The sequence below is a fragment of the Plutella xylostella genome, chromosome 6, assembly GCF_932276165.1.
Source record: "Plutella xylostella chromosome 6, ilPluXylo3.1, whole genome shotgun sequence".
NCBI lineage: Eukaryota > Metazoa > Arthropoda > Insecta > Lepidoptera > Plutellidae > Plutella > Plutella xylostella.
This window is the reverse complement of record NC_063986.1, coordinates 9039466-9052324: the sequence shown is the minus strand read 5'-3', so window position 1 is coordinate 9052324 and position 12859 is coordinate 9039466. Positions and strand designations below refer to the sequence as shown.

Sequence of the window (12859 nt, the reverse complement as noted above, 5' to 3'; positions counted from 1 at the left end):
CCTTTTTTATAGATAATTTTGTATATATTTAAATTACTTTTGTTTAATTAAATCATGTATGTTTTAAGAAATAACTATTGCTTGAGCTTTGTTCTGTTGTCCTAACAAATAGATAAACTAGGGATTATGAACTAGGGTTCTAGGGATTAGTGCTAGGGTAGGGATTCTCTCAACCTCCTAAAAGAACTTGAGTTACTTCGGAAATGTAGAGTCCTAACCGCTAGACTAGACGATCACGTATTGGCCAAACGAATAATGCAAAACACGTATACCGTTACAAGACTTCTCTTCAGTTCGTTTCAGTTTAGTTAGGGCGAAAAATACGTCTCAAATAGGTAGGTTAGAGTCAGAAGCGTCCCTACAGGGGGGGGATATTACAACCTGAAACAAGGTTCATTATATTAAAATCTTTCACATTGCTGTATTAAAAATAATATAATAATAATAAAGTAATATTTTTAAAAACACATTATGAATTAATATTTACAACAGGTTGCCAGGTTGTTTCGGAATAGCAGTCAGGGTCACTAACCACTACTCACGTATGTTCATATCAAAATGTTACAGGAATTGGTCACATTAAGTGAATCGAACTTTAATATTGGTCATCGTCTTAATAATGTGTTGTTGATTTGACAAGCATGTCATGGCAGTCTGATCAGTTGTCAGCCGCCGATGTGTATACGGATATGAATAGGTACATCACTTGGGAGCCTCTTTTCGGGCACAGCTTTTGGTCATCGTGAAATCGTGATACTAAAGTAATATCGGTCAATTAAATCGAGTCCGCGCGTCACAAAACCAGCTTCCGAGGTAATTACCCGTCGAATTCGTATCCGCCATCTGAGCCGCGTTTCACTAGGCATTTATAAACGCCACTGTAATTGTGTAGTAGTGAATGCTGCATGTGTCCTTCGCGTTATACCGTCAGCATCATCTCGCAGCTCATATGTCTTCACTGTAGAGACTAGTTTCGCGTGACAGCTGATCGGGCTGAGGGACAACGAGTGTATCCGAACAGTCGGTTCGTACACGGCGAGCCGACAAAGTGAATCTTGTTGCATTTTGCATAAAATCGATACCCGTGAATAGGCTGCGGCTAGTGATGGTAAGGAAATGGTGGTATCGAAAGATATATCTGTTCTATTTCTGATTGAACATTGGTAATTTTTATATCTTTATCAGACAAACAAGCGCCCATCAGTGTTTTCAATGAAAGTTGAGGCATTTCATTATTTATTCCCCGATCTTTCTTATTTTTGGCTCTTTGTATATTTCAAGTGGATTTATTCGGAGCATAGGTTCTTTAAATACATTTTAAAATTTGATACCTTACCTCGTATTTTACTACTTCTAGCTTAGTATCTACTCAAACATCAGACGCAAAAATTCTCACAATCAACATTTATGTAGGTACACATAATAACGGTTTGATAATACTATTTTATGTTCTATAAATTACATATTTAGAATAGTTATAATTTTGGTCGAATTTTAATAAACTTATCTTATCTATCTTATAATATATTATGTAAAAAACTGTACCCCTATTTCTACATTGAGCGTAAAAAACTGTTACATCACTAGCAGAAACCGCATACGGCCTGCCATCTCGATCGAGGAGCTTTTATATTTAGATCGGATGACGCGCTACAATGGAGTTTTTGAATACACAAATTGGGCTGATTCGTAGCCGAAGCGATGGTGTGGCATTGCTGTCGGCATTTGTTGAGCTGACTGCCCCCGCTGCATGGCATGTTTATGTGTTATAAATTCTTATTTAACCAGTCGAACGTCACTATAATCTGTAGAGATAAACAGGACGATATGGTAAGTGAAATGTGAATTATCAAACTTGATAAAGAAGCCATGTCGCAAGGGCAGTCAGTATACATAAAAGGACAGACTGACTTTAGGCCAAAAATAGATGCAATAGAACGTAAATAGCAGGAGCAGTTATTTCATAGTGATAATATGTACCTAATCGTTAAAATTATTTAATTAAGTTAACATAATATAGAGTCTAAAACTACTGTTCAACAAAATCATGATTACCTAATTCAAAAGTGAAATTTCAGGAATAAGTAATTTACTGTTTCCAAAATTCCAAGAACCGAGCAAATTCATCACCAAAATTGCATGCAATTGATGTAAAAGGAAAATCCACCGCACGAACCCACGAGAGAACGACCGAGAATTATAATAGAGGAGAGCAAAACAAACTACAGCTACCTTTATATTTGCCTAATTGCCAGTTGTACACTTCCGTACAAAAGTGGTTCCACGAAAATTAGATTCTCTCCCTGTGTCCGAGACAGTCACGCGCCTTTGCATACCTCTTTTAACGCAAATTGACTTTAATTGAAAACGCAACAAAGCGCTTTAGCGCTGCCGTTCTTTCCCTTTGCCATTTTTGGGGTGAATTTGTCGAGAAGCGTCCGAGCTAATGTGTGGTGAAGTTTTTTTTGTTATGAACTGTTATAATATTTTGTACTCGAAGATCTTTTCGTTCATCACTCTCATTCACACACAAGTCACACGACCAAATTTTTCAGACACCCTCTAAATATGCCAAGAAGTACAAGCCTGAAAGTGTATTCATCACTCTCACACTACACCTTAAGTTATCATTTTCTCAGACACCGGTTCCAACTTTAATTCTATGTACAGAATAGAATTGAATATAATATACTACTGTTATAATATTATACGAGGGTGTACGGGGGTTGTGGCTATAAGCAAACCACAAGTTAACTAATTAAATCACTAAACCCTTGATAATGAAACGAAAGCACCCGTAAATTAAACTCAAACGTGCCTACGCCGTAACTAGTACACAATGTATAATTTATATCATAAGCTGCTCAGTAAGCTTATTATTAAGTTACTAGGTAATTATTTATTTATAGAAATCGTTTATAACTTTATGAAAATTATGTTTATTTCTGATACAAGTTGGCGGCGATTGGAACATCCAGTGGATTCGACTCAAAAGCTGCAAAATATTGTGTCGACATTTTTGGTCTTAATTAGTCAATAGTAGTTTAGATCGATCTGACCACACTTACAGTTACCAAAGCCGAGTGTCCGCCAACCCGCACTAGGCCAGCGTGGTGGACGAGGCCTAATCCCTTCCTTCATTGGAAGGACACCCGTGCCCCAGCAGTGGGGACGTGATGGGTCGTGCTGATGACCAAAGCCGATGGAGTTGTTACCGGTCCTTGCATGAGATATATTTTTACATTATTTCATGTTATCTATCCGTGGCTATATCCTATGGTTTTCTGTGGTGTACAATATGCTAGTAGGTATAACTCCGACTGGTTCAAGGTCCCTCACTAAAGAACCTTCTGAGTAAGGGCAAAGCTACTGTAAATAATTGCTACCTTTGTTTGTCAGTTTGAAGTAACCCCTGAATAATTTAATTCTATTAACAATCAGTGACCTTATTGACGAAGGTTCGATTTTAATTTAGGCGTTAGGAAGTATACGGAATAGATTGGTTTTAGTTACCTACGAAACGGAGCTTTGTTATTACCTAATGGTATAGACCATATTATAGTGTGTTTCATATGTAAAATATTTAAAAATGCTTATACAAACTTTGTTGTTGGGCTAACATTTTCTGATTATCGAAAAAAATAACAACACTAATTGTTCAGAATGATGAGCTAGGTCATCCCCAATTTTATATGGGTCTAACGTTGTTGTCAAAACTCTAACACGAATTCACTGTTTCAATGTTATACACAAACGTGACAGTAAACTATGCTAAAAGCAATCATTTATACCACAATTAAGATACGTACTCGCTACACCTAAATAATGAATAACAATTTGTACAAATTAGTGCAACAAACATAAAACAAAGTGAACACATTTACGAACGAACCGTTAGTACAAATGATTAAGCGGACATTTCACCGAAACTTTAAAAGAATTAGGGTTCCGCGAGGCAATCTATCTTTCCCGGATATTAGGAGCAGCGTTCCCCGATTGTTTATATGTGCTCGGTAAGCTCTTCTTTCATTAGACTCGGAGGGTTCCGTACAGCTAAGATTGATGAGAACGCGATGGATTTGTTCTATACGTCGCTCATCAATCATTTGTGGATATTTTTCCGTGTCTCAGGTTGTTTATTCAAAATACGTTGTTGTAATATGAACGGCTTATCAGGTTTTCGTCAATATTGGAAAAGGGATTTTCTGCGTTTCTTTTGTAGGTGATGGTGGGAGTACTTGTGTTAGGGCTTGATATGGTTCTATTTTCAAAATTGTTAAATTAGTTTCTTAAGGTTTAGATTAACTCAATAATATTCGTCCTAATTAATGACTATACCATACGTCATGACATTATTATGTTTGCTTGTTACTGAAAAAATATAATAATAATTATAATAACTAATGAGTTCATCAAGTATTTCAATATTGATGAAATTATTCCGTAAATCGACGTGACAGAAATTTTGCTTTGCATACCTATGATTACCTACGAATACTTTCTTTAGAATTCCGATGCATGTGTCAAATTTTTGGTCGAATGAAGACTTAGTCGACACAAGACAATAATGGTAATTATTGCTTGCCTGAAATCCTCAAAAATAACATCCAAATATCCAGACGGTGTCGCAACAGTAAAGTTCATTATTGCATTTTACCGAGTTAGTTCCTCACAGTTCACGTTGTTATGAACTTAGCAGTCTCACGTATCCAATCGACAGCTAGACTTTGACGTCACTTCGACAGAGTACCTCCCGCTTCCACGTATCATTGAGGTCACTTTATATAACGAAAAATTAGGTTTCGGAGCGTTGCTGCGCGACCTTCGACTCTATCTCGATGTATTAACCATGCCGATTGCACGACAGCTCTCGTTCGTTTGTTTTTCGTCAGTATAGAGTAGCCCTCCTGTCACATAGCCACACGAGACAAGATGGAGTAATCGTATTCGGATCTACACAGCGTAACAACATTGCAGTGACGTCTACTCGCGATGACTCACGTGTTCACGTCACTACAGCCGGTTCAAGTACGCTGTCGGTACTGTAGATTTGTGGTTGTGGTGATCAACTGAGCGTTTGTATTGCTTTTGAACGGCGGAAAAAAAAATATTAAGTAGGCATATTTGATTTAAAAGTTTTAATTCATAATTAAGTACGAGTATATTCATAATTTCATAATTTAAAGACTGTTTATTTTACCATATTTTTTTGTAAATTACGTAAGTTTTTGTTAGAGACGCGGTAGAAGAAAAGTTATTCAGTATTGTCACCCCCTTTCTGCTTACTCGTGTGTATATTTTTTTTTTTATTATCGTGCTGCGTTGTTTTTTTTCATCCCGCTCAGCTTATGACTATGTTCTGACGCCGTTGCGTTGATTCTGACACCTATTCACCGGCGATCGATGGCGGAATGACGTTCCAATCATGTCAAGTTGCTTCAGAACTGATGCTGTTTCAGTAACCATATTATAGAAACACGTACACTTGTCCAAAATTAATAATGCACATGCAGATCTTCACACCCGAATCATTAAATCGTAAGAGCCTTAACAAAAACACTTGCATTTTGCACCTTGTTCGAAAGAAATAGGAGTCAATATCATGTGTCACATAATCGAAAACAACCGATGTGTCAAAGTTTTCTATGCGCATTATCAATTTTGGAGCACTGTAATTCGTTGTGAACCAAATAGAGGTTTCGATTGAAATGCCAAAACTTATATCACCGAAAGAGTTCATTAACAACATTTATTTCAATAATTCCATGAAAAAATTATGTACTCGTATCATTGTCATGTGTTACACAATTCCAAAAATCAAATCAAAATCAATACAGGGTGTTTCATAAAGGGTATACTAATCCGAAACCTACATGTGCAACAACATATAAGCCCGAAAATTTAATCAGAATTTCAAAATTCGCGAAAAAAAAATCTGGGCTTAGATATACCTACAGCATAGTACCATGCTACACATGTAGGTTTCGGCTTAGTTTAGGCCCTTTTTTAGTATAGGCCCTTTTTTGCAACACCTTGTATATTTATTAGTAACGAAAGATAATCAAATTAAACAAAGTTGTTGGAATCACCTTTTAAGCATGCAATGCACCAGGTGACTCCTCTCTTCTATAGCATTACATAATATGAGGTGACAATATAAATAAGGATGGCAAAATCTATGACCAACAAAAGAATGTCTAGAATAAAGTTTTTAGTCAAACTTCACTGTACATGATACTAAAATTAGTGATCGAGTTTCATGTCATTAACCGTCGGATCAGCAAAGTTCAAGAGATGAAGATTGCATGGTTAATTGAGTTCAGAGGTTATAATTAAAACTATATATTATCTTGCAAAATCACGGTACAGTAAAATTGCAGGTTGATCAACATTGTAACTGCTTCCTTTGTATTTAAAACTAATCTTATACCTTTGTCATAAAAATAAATTTAAGACAAACTAAGATCCCCACTGAAAAATTATTATTTAAGTACTCTAAGTATATAAAGCTATTTCCCACGTACTAATGACTAGGTACCATATAAGTAAGTATACTATATCTGAATATGGCAACAACAAAAAGTGAATTTCAATTATTTACTAACACAAATTATGTTACACGCCATTGTCTTTTATCTAGTAATGAATGATGTAGTCTGTTCGATACACCACAACAACGATTAGATAATTAGTCTGCTAATTACTGTATTGGGTGGGTAATCGCGTAATCAGAACCTATCTCGCTCACTCCTCTTGATTCTGAAAGAGAAGTCATGATGAAGAGTTGAGACCGTTTCACGTTGGAATATGCTACGAAAGTGGCTACGGCGTAGCTACCTGCTACGCGAGATGTCGTAGCATTTAGAGAATTACTATTCTAGAACTTTTTATAGAACAAAAATCATCGAATCTAAATTAAAAGCAATGAAAATAAAAAAATGAGTTTTATCTATAATATTTATATGTACAATTAGTTTTACTTTAAATAAAATATTGCCTCATAAACGGATGGCTTTCTGAATAAGTTATAACTTTCAGCATTTTCAGCCCTTACGGCCTCACACAACTCTCGAGATTGCTGAAAGGAGATGTCGTCACTCCTCGGTAAAGCGTCCTGAAATTTACGGTCGAAACCAGCCGACCCACCCGTAGCATAATAATTCTGCTATGAATTTCTAAATCCACAGATTAACAATGCTGTAGTCTAAATAGTTATCATATTTTACTGTCTGTAAAGCTTGTAAAATTGGTAAATGAATGCAAAATATGTGAGTAACTTTCAAATGTACTAGTACCTTAAAATTGTTATGATTTATTCAGCGCTCAAAAAGTTATTTATTTTGTTAGTGATTAAAAACGTCACGTATTTTTTTATATTTTTAAATAGGTTGTTTATTACTTTTTAATATGAGATTTATATTTTTGTATCATTTTGTGTTGTCATTTTTTTATATCTTTGTATTAAAAAACGTTTATCTGACTCACGGGTAAATTAATCCAGTATTACGGGTCCATGATGGTCGTACCACCGTATTTGTGACATGAGAATCTGGCTACTTATAAAAAATACACCTGTAATCTACCCACGGCAATGCACAAATTGCTGGTTTTAAAACTTCGACCTCAACATCATCATCATCAGCCTATAGCAGTCCCCTGCTGAACGTAGGTCTCTCCCAAAGCACGCCACTGGATGCGATCTATACATTCAATATTAACGGATAATCATGCCAATGTCTATTGTTACAGAGTCGCTATTTCCCCGGTTCGTGGAGCCTGTGACCAACGTCACAGTGACCGTCGGGCGGGATGCCCTGCTGGCGTGCGTCGTGGAAGACCTTAGAGGATATAAGGTAATATACCTATATATATATAAACACTCACACCTTGTGCTAATGTACTCCCTTGTGGGGTAGGCAGAGGTGCATTGCTGCACCCACTTTTCGCCAGTGTTATGTTTAGTCCCAATGTTATAGGGGGCGAGCCTATTGCCATTTTACGGGCACATCCAAGACCCGAGAACAAATATCTGTCCTTAAACAAATATCTGCCCAAGCCGGGAATCGAACCCGGGACCTTCGGCTCAGTAGTCAGGGTCACTAACCACTACGCCAGTCGGTCGTCTAAAAAAATATAGTAAGTAAGTATAATGTAGATATAATAGAGAGTCACTCAAAAGTACTAGTAAACTATTCGTTCTACGACTGTTTAAAATACCAATTATTCATATTTAATAACTCTTAGCTCCAATTTCTCCATAGTCGGTTAGATCGTAACCAGGGAAAGGTTGATCAATTATACGTCATCTCCATATTAAATTCTTGACAGATGTGTAAAAAAGTCAAGCAATACTCCCTGCTTATGCTCTAACCCACTATGGAGAAATTGGCACTTAAGTTCGATGTATAACTGTATTATAAATTATGTAATGAGATTGAAAAACAAATAAAAAATATATAAACAAGAGATAGGTACTTATTACAATGAAATATTGAAGTCACAGCAAGTATATCGTCTTAAATTCCAAAGCAAATAAAATAAGCTCGAACAAAAGTCAACAGGTCAAGAATCAAAGAAGTAGAAAGAAAACTTCATAAAGTATGTTCAAGATGAGTGCTTCTATCTGATAAAGACCGAGTTCGGTCCATCAAGACGCAAAGTTCTAACTTGACCTATATTTACCTTTTGTACATAGAATAAGGGGCCAGTCTAGCTTACCGAAAACGAATATAAGGGTTCAGTATATTAAGTACAGAAGGTCTAGTACGGGGCGCATTTAAGACGTGACATGAGTTTTGCATTGCACTCACTCACATCGTACAGCCTCGAGAGCAAGCACGACGGAGAACTTTTGTCACGTCTTAATAGCGACCTGTGCTACAGGGCCAGGTTAAGATACACTCTCACAATTTTTCTTACACATTGTCTTTCAATTTTCTTTAATTAAAATATATTTGGGTATATTTGTAAAAGCATTTTCAAAAGCACTCAGGTACAAAATCCAGCTTGCCCTAATTAATTAAAAACCCATTTATCATAAGCAAATTACAAGTCTCTAGAAATTTTAATTCCTAACGAGGCTAGTTGAAAGTTTGCTTTAAGGAAAGTTGCATTAAAAAAACTTTTAGGGATATTTAAAAATTCTCATTGCAGAACGCGGAGCCTTCGCCGTAGGTTTTAATTTAATTAATTTACTCGAGATTAAAGCTTCGTAATGTAATAAAACTTAACAAAATCCTGTTTTAGTGTCGGATACTTTAGCCTTTACAACTTTGGTTTAATCTTTCAAAGTGTTTTCCTAGTGCCAAAATCTTGGCAGCAAGCAAAGTTCGCCATAAACTTCTACCAACCACTATCCTCTCAGCTACAGGATGTTAAAAACAATAAAATGACCGCAACCAATTTGCTGCAGCAGCTAGAATATCTATCTTCTTAACTGACAACTGTCCACAAACAACGACCACAATTGATTGCGGTCTTCCGAACTACACACACACACACACACACGGCCACGTGTAATTGCATGACCTGGTAAAATGCTAGAACTCCATTCATGCCGCGCCGGGCTAAAGTTTTAACAAGCCAACTTTAATATCACTTTGCCGAGAATTCACGATTCGCCAGTTATTAATCATGTATGACGGCTAGTTAGCAAAATTGGAGTGCCGCTGTAGTCTACGGGTTTATATTAAAGTGTAATTTTAAGTTCAGATGGAAGAGTGTGTCTTTGTGAACAGACTTCGTGACTGGGCTATTAATACTGTTTTGTATGACTGAGACATCTCTCATTTAGCGGACCGCTCTCAGTTTTAGATCTTGTGTGCTGGGTCAGACATTTCAGTTTGTCGTTTTAAATTTATCGCACAAAGTGCATTCAGGAAATATGCGCCTCGCTCGCCGATAGAAAGCGGTATCTCATTATAGTGTATCCGGTAATTACTTCCACTCAACATCGTGAGTGCTTTTTAAACCAGGCATTGATGATAATATTGTATATTAAGTGTGCCATTATTTTAACGCATATTTTATAAAAGATACTTCAGTGAAAAATCAGCAAAATTTATGTGCTATTTATGGAATCCCTTTGATCGCAAATAACTTGCATGTTGTATGTTTTTATATATAAAAAAACTACATGGTAATAATACTACTGCAGGTATGGCTGTTATACAACTGCACTAGGTTCTGTTTAATTCATAGGCTACCAACAGTCGTGTTTCAAAATGCTGCATTTAAATCTTACCACTGGAAATATTATTTATTCATTTGTGGTATGATTCACAAAAACTAAGTTTCTGTTTGAAAATACATTTAAAAACCGTGTTACGAGTTCTTTTTATTTGTGTATCTTATGTTTAAGAGAGAGTTACGTCATGCAAGAGTAGCACTCCAGATATGTACTTATAACAGTCTTCATGAACACCCCACAAACATTTTCTCTTGTACATTCTGTTCATGTGATCTTCTCCTTCTGCCCCTAGGTAGCGTGGGTCCGCGTAGACACGCAGACGATCCTGTCGATCCACCACAACATAATAACGCAGAACCCGCGCATCAGCCTCTCGTACAACGACCACCGCTCCTGGTACCTGCACATCAAGAACGTGCAGGAGGTGGACCGCGGCTGGTACATGTGCCAGGTCAACACCGACCCCATGCGCTCCAGGAAGGGGTACCTGCAGGTCGTCGGTGAGTGGTAGCTCCTAGCGGTTCATGTGATACTGGTACTTTTTTTTACTAATTATCTCTGACTAACCCTTCGGGATTAAAATCGTGAGCTATATGTATATATGTCAAATGAATCACATTGGCTTCACTTTTGGATTGACTGATTTGAGATGATAAAATATTGAAAAATTGTTTAATGCATATTTTTTTCACACTGGCTTCACCAAAAAAATTAACATTAAGTATTATTATATAATAATTAAGATGTTACTACTCACTATAATCTTGTAACTTTGTCCACAGTGCCCCCGTTAATAATCGACAATATGACTTCAACGGACATGGTGGTCCGCGAAGGTACCAACGTGACGATGACGTGTCGTGCCACGGGCTACCCCGAGCCCTACGTCATGTGGCGGCGCGAGGACGGGCAGGAGTTCAACTGCAACGGAGAAGCTGGTATGCACCCAAACTATATTTCCAAGCGTTCATCCACAAAAATAAAAATAACAAAAGGAAGATATTCTTTTTAGATTATGCCTCATAAACCCTTAAAGCTATTTGTGTTGTCACGACAAGAGCGGCTTGCCTTCTTTATTCACATTTCCCGTGCATTCAATCAAGCATTTTCATTGGTGTCCAATCGCCTGTAAACACAATAGATGGCGCGAGACAGAAAAAAAACTCATTTATTCCCTACTGGATTTCATTGAAATCCTTTTCGAAATCGATTGGCGAAAGGCGAGAAGCGCTTGGGACAGCGATTTCCTCCGAAAAACATCCGGTCAAAATTTCGCCGAGGACAATCATTATGTCGGCAAAGAAACAAAACAGAGACGAATAAAAGGGAATCTTTGAAGCGCGAAAGTGCGGCGCGCGGGCACATCTCGGAATAGACACTCTCTCGGCACACTCGAGCGCGAGCCAAGCAAAGCCTGCTACTCTAATAACCCCCTCCCACCCCCTAAAATGACTGCCACGATTGTTTTCCACAATAACGCCAAATTGAGTAACAAAGCATAGTCGGAATGTTTGTGGAACTATAGCCACAACTGCCAGAGGAATTTGGTTGGCGTGTGCCGAGAATGTCATGTATTATACGTAGTTTGGTCACATTAATGTACCAAGGTTAGGTGTTAAGTTCATTGTTAGAGCCTAAGTGATTTTCAGCCGCAAATAGATCCTATTAAAGTGGTTGGTTTTGTATCGTTTGTTTACATTTATATTTTGTTTCAGTGAACGTAGTGGATGGGGAAAACCTGACCATTCCCAAGGTGTCTCGCCTACACATGGGCGCGTATTTGTGTATCGCGTCGAATGGCGTCCCCCCGTCGATCAGCAAGCGAGTCATGCTGATGGTGCAATGTGAGTGTAATCAAAATAGTGGTGGCGTTACAACTTATTTAACTTTGATGGCTACCTAATTTGAATGTACCCAACTTAAACAAATTGAAGTTTTTTTTTTCAATTTGGATAAAGGGATTAAATGTAAGCGTCATTATTAGGTATATCTAGCGATGTCACATCCTACTAACTATAACTAACCTAATAATATTATAAACGCGACAGTTTGTACGGATGGATGGAGGTTCATTATTATTTTACGGGAAAACGGGTTAGCTGACACGCTGGATTAACACAACACACATTTAATCCCGAAATTCCCACGGGACAACAGTGGATTTTATCAACTCTCAAAGACAATGCATACCTCTATAATTCCGTATGTCCTTCAACCAATTTTTCGGTAGGCGTTCAAAACCTGCTCAAACAGAGATATAATATACGTAAACTCCCTAAATATAGGCATTCTCTCTGTAGATTCCGGCTCGTGTAATAATATTACATATTTATTCCCGAGGCAGCGGGGCCGGGGACGCCCGCGGCTGTCGCACTTGTTATTCACACCTCTTAATGTTGCCGTCCTTTTGCTGAGTGGCGCACTTTTATGCTGAATTTATGAGGACAAAAAAACTTGCTAATTAAAGTAGGAGGGAAAATGACAGGAGATAAGAACTTAGGTACTTTTTTCTAGTATTTTGTATTTGATTGTTAGTGGTTCATTGGAAATATTACGAAATATAATATGTAGAGTGTGATTCACTTGAAAATATGTACAATTTCTTATCCCGAAGGATTAATTTACACTAGTGAAATTCATATGTTACAGAACATACCTATTTATACCTAA

At 37.3% G+C, this 12859-nt stretch overlaps 1 protein-coding gene across 1 annotated transcript in view; it reads left to right on the top strand.

The window, feature by feature from the left end:
• The window catches only part of LOC105385852 (lachesin), a 62477-nt gene that overhangs the window by 43709 nt on the left and 5909 nt on the right, over positions 1–12859 (top strand). The window contains exons 2-5 of the mRNA XM_011556297.3: positions 7750–7853; positions 10482–10689; positions 10972–11127; positions 11905–12033. Coding sequence (XP_011554599.3) covers positions 7750–7853; positions 10482–10689; positions 10972–11127; positions 11905–12033 — 597 coding nt within the window. The remainder of the gene's footprint in view (positions 1–7749; positions 7854–10481; positions 10690–10971; positions 11128–11904; positions 12034–12859) is intronic.